At 37.8% G+C, this 15,562-nt stretch overlaps 1 protein-coding gene across 4 annotated transcripts in view; it reads left to right on the top strand.

Moving 5' to 3' along the window:
* Positions 1–15,562, top strand: part of LOC140159140 (heterogeneous nuclear ribonucleoprotein K-like) — a 210,819-nt gene that overhangs the window by 171,929 nt on the left and 23,328 nt on the right. For 2 of the 4 annotated variants that reach the window (XM_072182498.1, XM_072182499.1), the window contains exon 5: positions 9,394–9,497. In XM_072182498.1, the coding sequence (XP_072038599.1) occupies positions 9,394–9,497 (104 nt within the window). Of the gene's footprint in view, positions 1–8,202; positions 8,478–9,393; positions 9,498–15,562 lie in introns of those variants that run through there. The other 2 variants (XM_072182496.1, XM_072182497.1) reach the window with 2 other exon arrangements.

Raw genomic sequence — 15,562 nt, forward strand, 5'->3', positions numbered from 1 at the left:
GAAAAGTGCAAGAAATGATATTTTCACAGCTACTGTATAAGTGGGAATTTTCGTGAGGATTTTTTTTCGCAAATGGAGTTCCAACCGGGAAATTAACACCTTGGAAATATATGTATATGGTCACAAATATATACACCCTACAGAACATTTAATAATGTATTGCAAGTATATAGGGTAGGACTTGGCAGTCGCGCATATATGACATTTGTGAGAACGAAAATGTGTTTCTCAGTACAAATCGTGAAAATAAATGCATACGAAAATTACCACTGATACAGAACATCATATACTTTAGTTAATGTTTTTGATCTTGTTATTGTTGCTGCTTGTCTAACTTTGAATGGATGAGTGTGGATAAGGTTGGGGGAAAAGAAATAGAAACATAAAAGTATGTAACATTTAAATTTGTTCAACTGAACAAAAAAAACACATTAATTTTCAATTTTGAGTTAAGTTACTTCATTCAAAACATTTCAAAGTATTTGATGGTATTACATAATATATTCTTGAAGAGTTTCATTAGGTTTGTAGAAACTCAGGTATTACATAAGTTGCATGGAAGAGGCAAGAGACAGGTTGTAGTTAATTTATTGATTGGCTTTGTCAGGATGTTGATCAGTGTCCCTCTTGAGGTTTACGCTATCTCACTGAGTGGATTACTAGTGTCCATGTAACAGTCTTGCGTGCCCAGTTGCTCCTCTCTTGACGTCACTCCGTGACAATCATTGACGAGAGAACGGGAAATAAACCCAGAAAAAGTAATAGAATCGAAGGGTTGTTTGATATGCGGGCAGTCCCGAGTTTCATTTAATTGGCAAAAGTCAAAGCCAATGTGGTTTTATTGGGGAAAGCTGAGTTGACCATCCGGTATGGGGTGTTGCTGTCTTCAGTAGATAGCATTGGATGTGATTATGTGTGAGTTCAATACAGACAGTCATAAGAGAGAATGTTGTATTGGGTAGAGACTAGCCCCGAGTCCGGCGCCATTTCCCCACATGACGTCACATAACTAAAGCAATAATGTAGCGAGCTGCTTTAAAATGATTGCAACCTTGCTTGGGGCTTGTGTGTTCACCAAATCAAAAAGCATTTGCTATCCAAATGTTACAGTCTCAGGCTGTCATTGAATTGACTGTGATGTGTGCCCTGCTAGCCTCCTCGCTAAATGAAGGTCCAGGTCCACTATTATTACTCACTCACTCTCGCTCATACAATAACAAAAAATTGGTTACTGTGTGCATGCCCTAGTAGTAATTTGTATCGGGCTGTTCCAGTTGAAATTCATACACCCCCTGTGGAAGATATGACTTTAATCTCACACACAGGGGGTGTAGATTTCAATTCAGGTTTACACCACATTCGAAAGTTATACTCCCAGGAAGATTAAAGTCATGTCTTCCACAGGGGGTGTATGGATTTTAACTGGAACAGCCTATTGGCCTTGGTTGGCTCTCTATGTGTGTCTTATAAATTGCAGTTGTTTTGCTCCTACTCCCAAATCTATAATTGTAACTGTAGGGAGGAAGCAAATTAAATTTGGCGTAAAAAGTCTGTTTTCGTTAGCGTCGTACCTATTTGTGTAATGTTGTTGAGAAAAAAATGGCCGTTTCAGTGAAGACCTGACTGACTGACTGACTGAACCGACTTGCTTGCATGCAATGAAGAAGCAATATAATGGCAGCCGTTTCTTATGGATGCAAACTACAAGTAACGTTACTCGTGAAAAGAGATCCGAGAATTTACGAAAGCGATTACGAGTGGGCTCCTTAGGTTTCACACAATCTCTGTGAAGTAGGCGGAGGGCATTTGGAAAGTAACAAATGCAAAGCTGGAGTATGTACTATTATAGGTATATAGATGCCTGGGATTTCCTATTTGGGATTAGGAGACAAAACGCCTGCTCAAATTCTGACTATTTTCTCTGCTCTCTCTCTCTCTCTCTCTTCTTCTTTCTTTAATCAGCATGTGCATATGAATAATTTGCCGGTTTTCTCTTAAATGTCAAGTGGTTTAGTAGCAATACTGAATAGGAAGATTATCATGTAAGCTGGCTTAGTATTCCTTGGGAAAAAAATTGAACAAATCTTGTTATCACTAATACATGTTTTATATTCTCTCGTCGTACATAAATCATACCGTGTTTTGAGTGACAAATGTGTTCCAAATATGGTTGTAGTGTAGTGTTCGAAATAGACAGATGGAGTTTAAATCGCTACTGCGACTACAAAATAGTGCTCGGTTTGCTGACCCCCACAGTGAATAATTCATTGCATCCCAAGGACTAGACCGTCTCTCCGCATTACGTATTTACTATCAGTGATAGTCGCCATCCTGTTAGTATCCATTAAAGACAGCCCTGTGCAATATATACCCGGGTTATGTATGCACAGGCCTGTGCTGTAATCTCCTGGTTTGCATTGCAGTAGACACACGTGGTCAACATTTTTCCAGTACAAAAAAGTGAAATTTGTTGTTATAAAGTTTCCTCTTTAGGAGGGAGCACCAAGACGTGCAAAACCGTGTGGTCCCAAAACATGCTCATCTGTCAGGACACAGTTTTTTAACCCCAATCTATTTGTACATTATTAAATAAGGTTATTGAACTGTGTCATTGGATATGAGGCCATTTTGTCCCAAAGTGAAAATGACAAAAGGAACCCACATCTGTCATTGATAATCGCTGGCGTCACTGGTCGGATCTGGATTCTAGAGATTACGTGGACTGAGAGACTAAGCGGGTGATTGTAATGAGACGGGAACAATCTCTGCACATAAAATACTAAACAGTGTGACATATAGGGCAGTGGACACAAAAGGAGATTGATCTGCATTAATCCATCTTGATGTGGGTGCTTCCTTGGCATGTATTGTGTACGACTGCGATATTGCAAAAAGCGGCACAAATATAAGATTTTCCCCACAACATTTGACAATTTCCTGACCTATAGAAGCAAGTGGTTAAGAAAAAATTGGTGACTTTTCAACATTGGCTCCTATGACTTTCAGTAGTTTCTTGTCCTGTGAATTAAATCTGGTAAGATAAAAAATTTGGTGACTTTTTGATTATTTGACCCACGATTCAGGCTGACATTTTTTGGCAACCCTGCTGCTGTGTAGATTACCCTGTAAACTCACTTGCCGCAGCACATTATGCGCCTTTTCTTTCGTGTAATTGTGCCGTACGAAATACGAACAAAACGACTGTTTTCTGGATTAAAACGAAAGGAAAGCTTTTGCTAGATTGTATCTACATGCATCATTTACGAGGCTGGTGCTCCGACTATGCAAGCAGCAGATAAAATCCCCGTAGGTGTGTAAATGTGATAGAATAGACATGTGACTACCCAACCATCTATATTGTGAGTCCTATGTAAGCCCCTACGGCGATCTTGGATTGCTTGCTTGCTAAATAAACCCCTCTTATTTCATTGCTTGTGCTGCCGGTGCTCAAGAGCCTTTGACAACCTAATTGTTCCTCTGCCTCGTCGTCGTCGTACAGATTGATAAAACAAAAAATAATTTCTGCGAGGGTGAAATTGGTAGTTTGGCGTGAAATTAAGTAATGATTGCCGTTTCATAGTTATTGCTTTCCTCGTATTGATTTGCTTTATAAGGAAAGATCAAGCGATATAGTAAGATCAGTAGTGAGTGAGATGATTACTTTGGTGTGTTTTTCCGTAATTTAACGAGCATTTAGTCAAACATACGTGATTCATATTACTAGTATAATACCTGACAGGCTTGTGTTTTTGAAAGTGAAAATTACAAGCATAAAGGAATATTGATTCACAAGTGTCGAAACTGACATTGAAATCATATTTTTTTTAAACATTTTTTTGAAGGCTTGAGTTTGACTTCATATCAAAAACAAGAAAACTGTGAAATGATGGTGAGATATGAGAGTAATTTTAGATCGGAGTTGGCCCATGGGAAATGCATTTAAGATGACAAGTTGTCAGTGTGGGGAGACTAAGGTAATACGCTTGACTGGGCTATTACACAAAGCTCTTCATGGGAAAATAATAAATTACAGACATGGTACATAAAATATCTATTCTGTTAGATAGAAAATGGGCTATTCCAGTTAAAATCTATATACCCCCTGAAGAAGACATGACCTTAAATCTTCAGGGAGTGTGATTTCAAATGGGGGTTACCTGGATGGGTGACTCCATTTGAAATCTACACCCCCTGTATGAGAGATTAAGATCATGTCTTCCATATGGGGTATACTGGAACAGTCACATATACACTTGATTGAAATATTACAGTAATAGAATATTTGATGTGAACATTGCAGGTTGATTGTTTTATTTGGATTTTTAAAGATATTTTCGTCATATTTTTTGCTTGTGTAGAAATGAATGGTGACAAAATGGCATGGTTATTTTCACCCAATGAGATTTCAGATCTAGAGCAGTTTTTTAGTATACATGCAGTTAAGCATCAGGCGATAGGCAAGGCACAGTGAAGACAAGTCACTTACTAATACACATATAATATCTGATGGGGAGGGGAAGGGAAGCTGCAGCGACCATTGATCATGTATAGCATGATATTTTAGCAGTGTTAATTTTGTATCATGATTGTAGTAGTTCTGAACAGTTTTGCTTTGTTTTTTTGTTTTTTTAGTTTTTCGATTTCAAAGATATCATGTTAAGCCCTATGGATCCAAATATCCATGTCAAAAGACATTTAAATTTGCAGCTCTGCAATCGATGCATAAAGTGTCAAAAATAAAACTTGCAAAAATGTCCCTCTATGTCATCTAAAAATGTAAATGTTATAATGAGCCATTCTAGCTGAAAACATCCCTTCAAAAGACATGATCTTAAAATCTCACACACAGGGAGTGTAGACTTCAAATGGAATCTCCTATTCAGGTACAACTCAATAATAATACAGCCATACTCTCTGTGTGAAAGAACTGAAGAATAAGATCATATCTTACTCTTCCATAAGGGAGTGGAAATCAAATGGAATATCCCTTTGTGATTAGAGACAGGCAGTATATGACCCAGTGCAATATATTTATCCCTACGCAAAATACTTTAGAGGTAACCTGAGGTTTCCATTTGGCATTTGCACTAGATTTGATCACCGAGAATGGTTACTAAACTAGCTCTTTGCATGTCATGGTTTTTAAAACCGTTCTCCATTTCGGCAACTGTTTTAAAATGTTTTACGCCCGTGGATATTTTTGTGCAAATGTTGCCCCCTCGGTTTCCCCAACTCTCATTGGGGTTTAAAAGCATGAAGTCATGTTGGGGCAAAAAACCGATTAGATTGACAAAATGCAATCAAAGGTGGTGATTCCCCGAAGACCATTATTAATTCAGGGTTTACTTCCAAGTGAATTGTCATGGTCTAATAGATACCTTGTATTGTAAATATTTTTGGTAAGCGGGTGTTTGATCACATCTATCGGGGGAGTGCATGTTACTTTCTTCGCACCCACGAGCGGCATGCAGGCGAAGCGTAACAAAATGGAAAGCGACAATGCTTTATACACATCTCTATGTGAAAGGTACATGGCCATTCATCTAGCTGTTACTGGACCATATTTTACAACACCTTTGCCCGGTGGAATAGTTCCCATTCATTAGTTTCATTTGTTTATAGGATTTAGCCATTAGTGAAATATTTATCTTCTTTATCTGGTGTAAGGGGTTCCCTGATGACCGATTGAAGCCACGTCCATCCCTGGCATCCATCCATACTCTGTCAGATTAATTTCTTTTTTGGTGTAACCAGTTGATCCTGGTGGACACACACTTGGGTCCTGATGGGACCAGGCTCAAGCTAAATAAGCATGCTGGCCTGTATGAAGAGAAATCTAGAAAGGAACAGAATGAAAGTTGATTTTTTTTTGTCACTGTAAGTTCTGAATCATGACTTCATCAGTTGTGGTGGATTCCCCCACCCCCAAAAAAAACTTAGAAATCAGTTTATAAACTTATTGCCTAAACATGCCTAGTATATCTTGAGACAGCATTAATTATAAATGGTTAGATTCCCAGCATTGTTCTTTTGATTTTCATGCATTAAACTATCTGTATTTGGAGTCGACAATTGCGCTCTATTACACATCGTGTGTCTAAGAGATGCCTCGGTTTAATCAATGAGATTGTTATATGAAGCCCATGTTCACTACAGATTCCTATATATTGCCAGTATCATAAGCCCCTATTTTCAATATGAGTTGAATTGAATGGACTGAGCCAGCCATGCACTTGGCTAGCCAGATTATGTGCTGGTGGGCATATTCATGTAGATTTTTTACAGCGCCAAATAATCCTGCTGAAAGTCGCACATGTCCCCGTTATCGAGCACGTTTCCTGCTAAAGGCCACAAATTTGTCTCTCGAAATGAGGAGAAGTAGGTTGGATGGCAATGCCAAATTCAAACCAACTTGGCTCGTGAGATTAGTAGCTTTGGCATGTCAGCTATGCAGCCGGGCTTGCCCACCTTGTATGAGATTTGTGTTTTTCGGCTGCCTCTGTATTATTATGTTGATGACAGGTTTAGCCAAGATTTTGATGGTTACAAACAAGCAGAATGTCGCTTTACTTTTCGACTCTTTGACAGGCAAACATTGAGTTTCAATTGGCTGTTGGATATAGTAGTCCAGATGATCACACAACTGATGTTGTGTGGTTACCAAGTTACGGATGTAATCCTCTACTAATTGCTGGTTGTGTGGCGGATCTCTAACTCTTGATGTGCAATGTTTGGCTGAATTGCATCCGCCAGTTTTGGCATTAATGATATCGATGAAGCTTTAATTTGTCATGACTTTTCCTGAAGAGACCCTACTTAATTTGAAACAGTGTCACCTTATGACCCAGTTGTTCAGATGATCATTTTGCTGCATTTTAGGCTAACTGTATTATTATGTTTGCTTTTTCAACAACAAAAAACTGATGAAAAATAACTGTAGTATTATGTTTGCTTTTTCTATCAAAAATTGTTGACAAATTTATCATTTTAACAAAGCAGGGCTAGATTTAATGATATTTGAAATATTGTGATTTTCATCACGGCTGGTGCAAGCATACAAAGTCTTTTTGTAAAATAAGTCGGATTAATTTGCATTGAATGTTTAGGCCTGCATTTTATGGGTGAAATTAAGCAACAGAAACAGTAACAGAAAAACAAATAACAAACCAAAAATCAAGTATCTTGGTTGAAAAATTAAACACTGTTTTTTTTCTGGCTTTGATGTGTTTATCAAGTTCAAATTGGTATTCTGTGGGCCACTCGATGACATGATATAACCCAGATTGGGTTGCAAATCATGAGCTGAGAAGCTATGCTAAAGGGGAAATATTTGAAGCTAAGTTTTCTTAAAAGGGAAAAATAATGGAAAAGTAATTTTTTTCCTTGGTGTCTTTAAAAAATCACTTCTAATTGTAAACTTTCATTTCATTATTTTGTTATTACATAACTGGTACTGTAAATAATAAGAAAATTGTAAGCATTAAATAATTTATATGTTTATTATTAAAACTTTAAATTTAAATTGACAGAAAATTTGCTTTCTGTTGAGATATTTCTCTAACTTCATTTATATATTTTATTAATTAATTTATTTATATATTTGTATTTATTTATTTATTTATTTGTTTATTCATTTATTTATTTGGGTTTTTTAAAGTTTTTTTTACAATTTCATTTATTTCAAAATATGAAATATAATTATTCAACATTAATTTATGTAAAAATACATTTGTTTGAAAATTCAAATAATTTATTTCAAAATGTATTTATTTTGAGGTTTCATTTTGTAAATTGATTTCATTTATTTCTAAATTATATTTTTCAAAGTGTATAATTTATTTATTTCAAAATTTAGAATTGAATTTTATATTATTTCTTTATTAAACATCTATTTGTTTAACAATATTTGTAGCATAGATGTACATCTTTAGGTCATTTCCTTTTGTGAATTTAACAATGAAATGAAATAAAATTTAGGCATAAATTATTTTTAACTTCCTCTCCTCCTAGAGGAAATGGTTGTCTAATTTATTATTCACCCTCATCAAATTTTAACAAAAGAAAGAAGCAATAAAAAATATCAATACTTTTATGAATATTCATCAGCTAGAAGACCCCTGGCTGTGTGTTCATCCATTGTGATTGGTCCATGCTTGTGTTTGGTCATTTGCATAATTGGTCATTGATAGAGAGAGGCCATTGCACTGTGTAAATCCTGTTGTGCATGTGCATAGTCATTCAACACTGCAACGTGGTTGTGCCTGAGAGTGCATTCTGTTCTGGAGAGGCGGCCATTGCTGTACATAGTGTACATACTGCTGTACATGTGCTTGTAGTACTAGGCCCAAGTGCAATTTCATTTCCTCATAGTCATACCAAATAAATACCAATCATGGCAGACCAGTACCAAGAAGAGCAGCATGTTGAACAGTACAATCAAGGTGAACAAATTCAAAGTGAAGGTGGTCAAAACCAAGGTGATGTATCTTGACTTGGTCATGAGGCAGTGCCGGTAGCATCTTTTAAATCTATTGAGGAAATATTATGCAATTTAAACAATGGCAGCCATGTTGAATTTATCAATAGAATGGCATGGTTTCTATATTTATATGGTTCTTTATTTGTTGTTAATCATGTTTTTTATGTGGAATAAGTAACATAACTATTGTCATGATTGTAGTATTTTTAAAGCTTGATTTCATGATTTTATATGATCTATCGAAAGGAGACAATAAAATCAAAAAAATTCTTCAGTCAATTTTATATTGCATTTTGCATACATGGATTTCATGATATTCCTTCCAAGTAAATTAATGTTATATATTATGCACATTTTAGGTTGACCGTTTATTAAAAAAATGTTTGTAGAGAGTAGAGCATTTACTCAGTCGGACATCCGTGAACATGTCATTGTCCCCTTCGTCCCCTTTGCACAAGCGCGCGCATAGCAACCAGCTCGAGAAAGGGGAACTGCACATGTGCACACTGGTTTTACAAGGCTATTTCCCCTTTGTAACGTACGTCAGCCCGACCAAGAGAATGGTGCGAGTACTTCACCACAAATTTTATTTTCCCATTTTAAATGCACATGTGCATGCCAGTTCCTAACTGCTTCTGTAATTCCGGCCGTAAATAAGTTTGTAGATATATTTATCACTTTAATTGCCAGTAGCACCTGCTCAAATTTAAAAGCTGAAAGAATTCTATTTTTGTGCAAATTTCAGAAATCGTCAAAGTCGCACAATATCCGGCATTGTCCGGAAGTACGGTACCTTACAAAAGTTTGCCATTAAATCTAGCATGCTACCCATTCCAAGTTGATTCTTTTTAATTTTATACATGTAATTGTAACTGTACATGTATTCAACATTGTTTCTCTTAATATCGTTTCAGGTTCGAAGAGGTCAGCAGAAGAAGATGGTGGTAGTCACATGAACAAGAGAGCCCGTGGTGGTGAGGGCGTACACACAACATTACGAGTCCTCATTTATAGCAAGGTACTTGTCAGTTTTTAACAGATAATTGGGCGTTTTTTTACTTTACAATGTTATAGCTGCCTTGTGGAAGTACAGTGTTATAACCCTAACCAGTGCAGAAGGCAGCTGTTATAAAACCCCCTAAAGTAAAGGAATGCCGATAGTTGTTTTATGTTGTGAAATTTGCAGCCTATGGTTTAAATTTCATTGTGCACTGCAAGAATCAAATTTGATGTGGGAGTGATGTCGGTGCGCATTTCATTTGGCATATCTTCAAATCGTATGCGCTTTAAGACGCGGCATAGATGCACAACCCAAATAGCTGCCTCAGTGCGTGGACGTCACTGCCACAGCAGGGTGAAAAATGGTATACCGGCGATGCGGGTACATTTTCAATGTAGTTGTGACAGTCTTTTTTGCAGGAATCATTTTGTGTTGTCTCAGCCAAGAGTGATGCATGCTGGGAAGGAGAGCCCTTTTCATTCCCAAACCCAGCATGCATCACATTTGCCCATCGATCTCGATCAGCAATGTACCGTATGGAGGAGCATGAGTCCAATTCAAATTCCTCTATTTGTTTCCACAAAACACCATTTTTTGCTACTATAAATATAACTTAATCAAGCTTACCGGTACTTAATTTACCAAAGGAACATTCAGTTCCAAATGGGCACTGATTTAATAATATATCAAGATGTTAAAATCATTATAAAGCAGGTCGACAGCCAGGAGCCACTTTTCTGCCAAAAAGTGTCTCTTGGTTCAGGCTGGTTGACAAGAACCAGGAGCCATTTTAGGTTTCACAGGAGCCATTTCTAATGTCTCCCACTTATTTCACCCTTGTGAATCAAAATGGATTGTCTTGACTTTTCAAATCCATCGCACATAAGTTTGGGAGAATAAAATGATTCCCACTAAATAATCAAATTCGATTTTAGCACTGTTGAGGCGGAAATTCTAAACCAGCTCTTAAAATTGCAACATTCTCATTTTGCTTGATTTTGTCACAAAACATTGTGTTCTATTGCTTGCATTTATGTAGGAGACTTGTGCAGAAGTTCACTTTTTAATGAACCTTCCACAGTGGTTTGAAGGTTGTTTCCTTCAAGTGCGTAAAACCACAAAGGACCCACTGCAGGCAACAATTCCTTTTAAATTGAGCCTGGATTAATTTGCTAAATTTGATTTTCCTGTGCCAGCCATGCTGCACATTTGCAATGCAGAGAGGGGCATCACTGGGGGCTCTCTTCGCGAACAGACTGAAAATAAAAAACGCCTTGTAAAGGATCGTTATGGAACAAATTGGTACCTTGGTCGTTTACTCAAATCCGTGTAGGTGTGTCGGCGCATTATAGACTCACTCGGGAGAGGAGTGCAATGTGCAGTTGTACTGTACTTCGGCGGACGTTTACCCCCATTTCAACATGCACCTTGTACGTGATTAAAACTGAACAACCATGAAAGATGTGAAAGTGAAGTGTGTACAAGGAGGGAAAAAATGTTGTAGGAAAAAAGATATATCCACGGCAAGCCGGCTCAGACTTTGAAATGGGAACTAGATATCCAATATGATATGCGGGCGAGTGTATAAAGCGTTGTGAAGCGCGATTGGTCTCATGAATTAGTCATTTTTATGCGGCAGTGCCACCTGATGGATTTAGTTGGTGAATAATTTGTGATTTGCACGTGTACACTGCTTGTAGTAGCAGCCACTCGTCAACAAGAGGGAGATTTTGGATTTTGGAGAGGCTGTGCGAAAACAAGAGGGGGGTTAGGGGAAGCGGATACAAGTCGGGACGGAGAGATGAAAAGAGACCGTCAGGCTAGGTGAATAATTGCATGCATGAGTCTAGGTAAACTGATATACAGTATGTTGTGTACTATCAGGTTACGATCTCATGTATGCAAGGCTTAAAGTCGAAAAAGAGAAATGGGAAATAATCTTGGGTTTGTTTAATAGTTTTGAATCAAGTTATGACACTTGTTGAAAATAGTGTTTGTTGTGTGTATGATGGATGGTACAGCGTTATAACGAAGCGGTCAAGTCGGTCAAGATTCTCTTTGTCCAAAGGAAGTTGCCGCATTGATTCTGGTTTGAATCAACACACACGCAGAAAGCAAATGTTGAATTAAGTTATTGTTTGTGGAAACAAAGCAAACATGTCTATGGATGAAAAATAACGATCGCTCCTAAAATGCTATGCAGGGCCTCTTTGCTTTGAAGTACAGAGACATGTCATGATTGCACAGTCAAGTCAGTTATGATTGGATATGGAAATTAAGTTAATATAATTGAAGCTCTATGCATCTATCTACATTGTTTGAGGAGTGAAAATACATTCATAGCAAGAGTGGGCTAGGTACTGATGTTCTCAATTATGTTAATTATTGCTTGAATTGCTCTAGTTCTTATTGTTCATTATTACCTTTGTCCCTGTGATGAGAACAATAGCCTTGTCATCCAAGTCTTGTCTTTGTTCATCAAAATATTTCCATCTAAATTGGTCCCCTATGTTGACAATTACCACACCAAGTTCTATTGTTACAGTTAGTTAATTATCTGCTATTGTGTGCTGTGTGGCGATGTTTTTAATTGGTGTGCGCCTCGTCGAACAAACTCTTTGTAGGTTTTAAAAGACAACATGTTGAGTGTAAATAACGAGCCAACTGTGGTGGAAAAGAATTCAAGTTGTCATTACGGAATCAAACGCTCTACCCAGCTTTTATTGCGACTAATTAAATAGTAGCGAATTCCGATTGTTATTTTACACTCTCCTGGTGGCAGTTCCTCTTCTAGTCCCATTTATACTTCTCTAGCCCAGGGACTGACTTTTTTCCGCAAGTCATATTCATGAAGTGAGACATTACTCCATTGATTCCTATTTACTGCGCAGGAGCGTTTCCTTGTTTATACTGCATTTTAATACGTACTATCAAACCACCAATTTGAATTTCATGATACAAAATTATGCCGACCCAACATGATCAAACTGGTCTTTAATCTTTTGTTTCATTCTATGGGATAGGAAATATTCACCAACCAAGGTTGCTGAATTTGGTTTATAAATCTGCCGGGGAGAAAATTGACCAAATTTAAGCACCTAGGGAACATGGCAGGTCAAATTTTCACATTCGATATTGTGTTGGTCCCACAGAGATGCAAAGAGAATACAAGGTATGGGTATATATCACTGGAATATCAATATTTTAGCCATTCTTCCTAGCAGGCACTCCAGTATGAAAGCATATTAATTATGCACCGGAATTCTTAAGTGCAGGCGAGCTGTACTTTATAATAGCCTTGGCGAAAGTGAGATTTCCATATTATCGGGGTTGCGAGTTTGTCTCTGAGGTCTATTACAGCCTGGGGCCAATCAGGCACAAGGACTTCATAAGCGCATGTAAATAACCACACACTTCCCTCCCTTCTCTATGACCAGGAAAATAGTAGGGGAAAAAGAGAGAAAACGACCCACTCTCGGGCTTGGGTTCAATGCAAACTGGTCCTTGGTGGAAGAATCACATTTGGCAGTGTCGATTTCCGTTTGTGCTCCACAACGTGGCGAGGTGTGGATGTCTTTTGGCATACTAGCTACGACTCCGTTCATTTGCATAAGCTGTAGGGATGAAACCACTCCAGGAGATTTCCTGATAAGTCGCAGTGTTCTAGATGGTATTTCCTATTGTTTTACATAACTCGTAATACGATGCTGTGGCTAGACGACCGATGGACTATTCATACGGAACAATTATCTTGTCCCCATGTATGTGTTTTGATGAAGACTGGATTTGTGGAATGAGTGTAAACCAGGCGATAAAAAGGCTATTCCAGTTAAAATCCATACATCCCCCCGGTAGGCAGAACCTTAATCTTCAACACAGGAGGGATGATTTTCAAATGGTGACTGGGTTACCTGAAGAGTAACCCCATTTCCATTTGTGTGGGAGATAAAGGTTGTGTCTTCCAAAAGGGGTGTATGGATTTCACCTGGAACAGCCCAAAGGAGCACTTGGGTGTGAATAAAAAAGTACTCTTGGCTAAATTGAGTATGATATTAATATTTACCCAGGTCCACAATGCTATCCTAGCACAGTTACCCTGTTATTGCCTCAGATGTTTGGTGGGAAATTATATGAGCGGAAAATTGCCTCTCTGGGCTTGTTTGTAAAGACTCTTCTACTTTTTTTCTGCCCTCTTCAAATCGTCTTGATAAGACTTGGTGTGTCTCTGCACCTGTCAGGTAGAGCTATATAGACGGGGGAAGATATTCGGAGGCATGCATGATTTGAGAAAGAGAAAGATGCGCTAGGGGTGATTCAACCTCGCCTTTAATAAGTTTATGCTGTCATCCTATCAGGTTTTAAAATAAAATTATAATCACAGTTAGTTCAGGTAGATCAAATATTTTGTCTTGTCGACGGGTGATATGGATTTGTTTTTGAGTGCAAGTCGCGACATATATCGGTTACAAGTAATAGTGCTTGTTGATAATTGGGTTAATCTTCATATGTAGCCTTATGTGAGTGTTGGAAACGCGTATGGCATGGCTGGGATACAGTTAATGCCGATGCACGAGTTCTACGTGTTTTCAGTCGAAATGGCATCAACTTTTTTTTCATTTGATTTTGATAAGGGAAAGAACAGCATGTGATCTGGATAAATTTTTCTAGGATGCAAAGGATTTTTAAACTTTCTCATTTTTATTTTTATCAACTTTACAAGTTTAAAAAGTTATACAGGTACATTCATTTGTGTACAAACATGTACTCAAACTTGCTAGCTTTGTTTGTGAAGGTATGGTTATGTAATTTGCAAAGTATGGATAGAATAAAATGAACCTGTTTTAAGCCTGAATTGTTCAGTCAAATTGCGAAAATGTGGCCTAAATATCCTTATCACTGTATATGATAATATGGTTTCTATGTATAGCAGCCAAGAATGTGGTAGCCAAATGTTGTCCAATCATTTCTATGGGTAAGAGAATTGTTCGAAAGCCAATTAATAGAAATCTCAAAATAAATTGCCAATTTGGGCTTCCTACATGGGGAAATTGGTAGCACTGTGTCTGGAAAGCCAGTGAGTCCCCTCTTAGGAGCAATGAATACATGATGAGGATAGCTAGCTAACTCGGTCACAAGAGTTGGTTTAGGTAAGAATCAGTTTAGGATAAGCACATGATGAAAACGCGATTTTGGAAGCCAAAAACACAGTTTCCCTGTAAGAAATGCACCCAAAAAACCCCAATTTTGCGGCCGCGAATACCATGATCCCGCTTTCCTGTGGTGCTTAGTTTAAGGATATATTGTGTTCTCTGGCTATGGATGAGTGTACATGCTAGCTAGATAGAGATGGTTAGGTGCAATTGATGGGAGTCTTGAGAATGATGAATATGCAATGGCTGCCAAGATATAGATGCAGTGGAAACTAGTGACTTGAATGTAATCTTTGGAGTAATTCTGAGATTGATGAAAATGGATGAGCTGATCTTGTTGACTTGCGTGCGGTGGAATGCGCAGCGGTCACATTTTGTTATGCTGTCAACATGTTTTAGCCTGCTGCGAAGCGATATCGTCTGTCTCATAATGAAATGTTGCATAACATTCTGGGCTGCCCACAGGCATTCTCTGGTGTCTTATCTCGTCCGCGTTCACATCTACTAAACTTGTTCACAGTAGAATGTTGCATTTTTAAAATGACTATATGTTTTATTCAGTTTTCATGTGATGACTAAGATATTTTGGGTACAAATTTGTGAGAAGCGTGTGATTGTACAGTAATCTAATGTGAAAAATTATGATGTTCATCATCCATCTCCCAAGGCCCATTTTTAAAAGCAGTTGCTCGCTAAAATAGTATTAGTAGTGCAATAGTCCCCCTTTGGGGCAGAGCTTACAGAAAGCTCATTAGCTCTCTGGCAAGGGTACATTTATACAACATTACTTGCACGTACATGTCATTTGAAACACATGCAATGAATGTGTACTACATACAATGTACATTATGCAGTTAATCACTTGTACTGTACATGTACACATGTACATCATAATAGTAGTGGCACTGGCAGTCCTTGGTGCATTACTATGTA

The sequence above is a fragment of the Amphiura filiformis genome, chromosome 8 (assembly GCF_039555335.1).
Source record: "Amphiura filiformis chromosome 8, Afil_fr2py, whole genome shotgun sequence".
Taxonomy (NCBI): Eukaryota; Metazoa; Echinodermata; class Ophiuroidea; order Amphilepidida; family Amphiuridae; genus Amphiura; species Amphiura filiformis.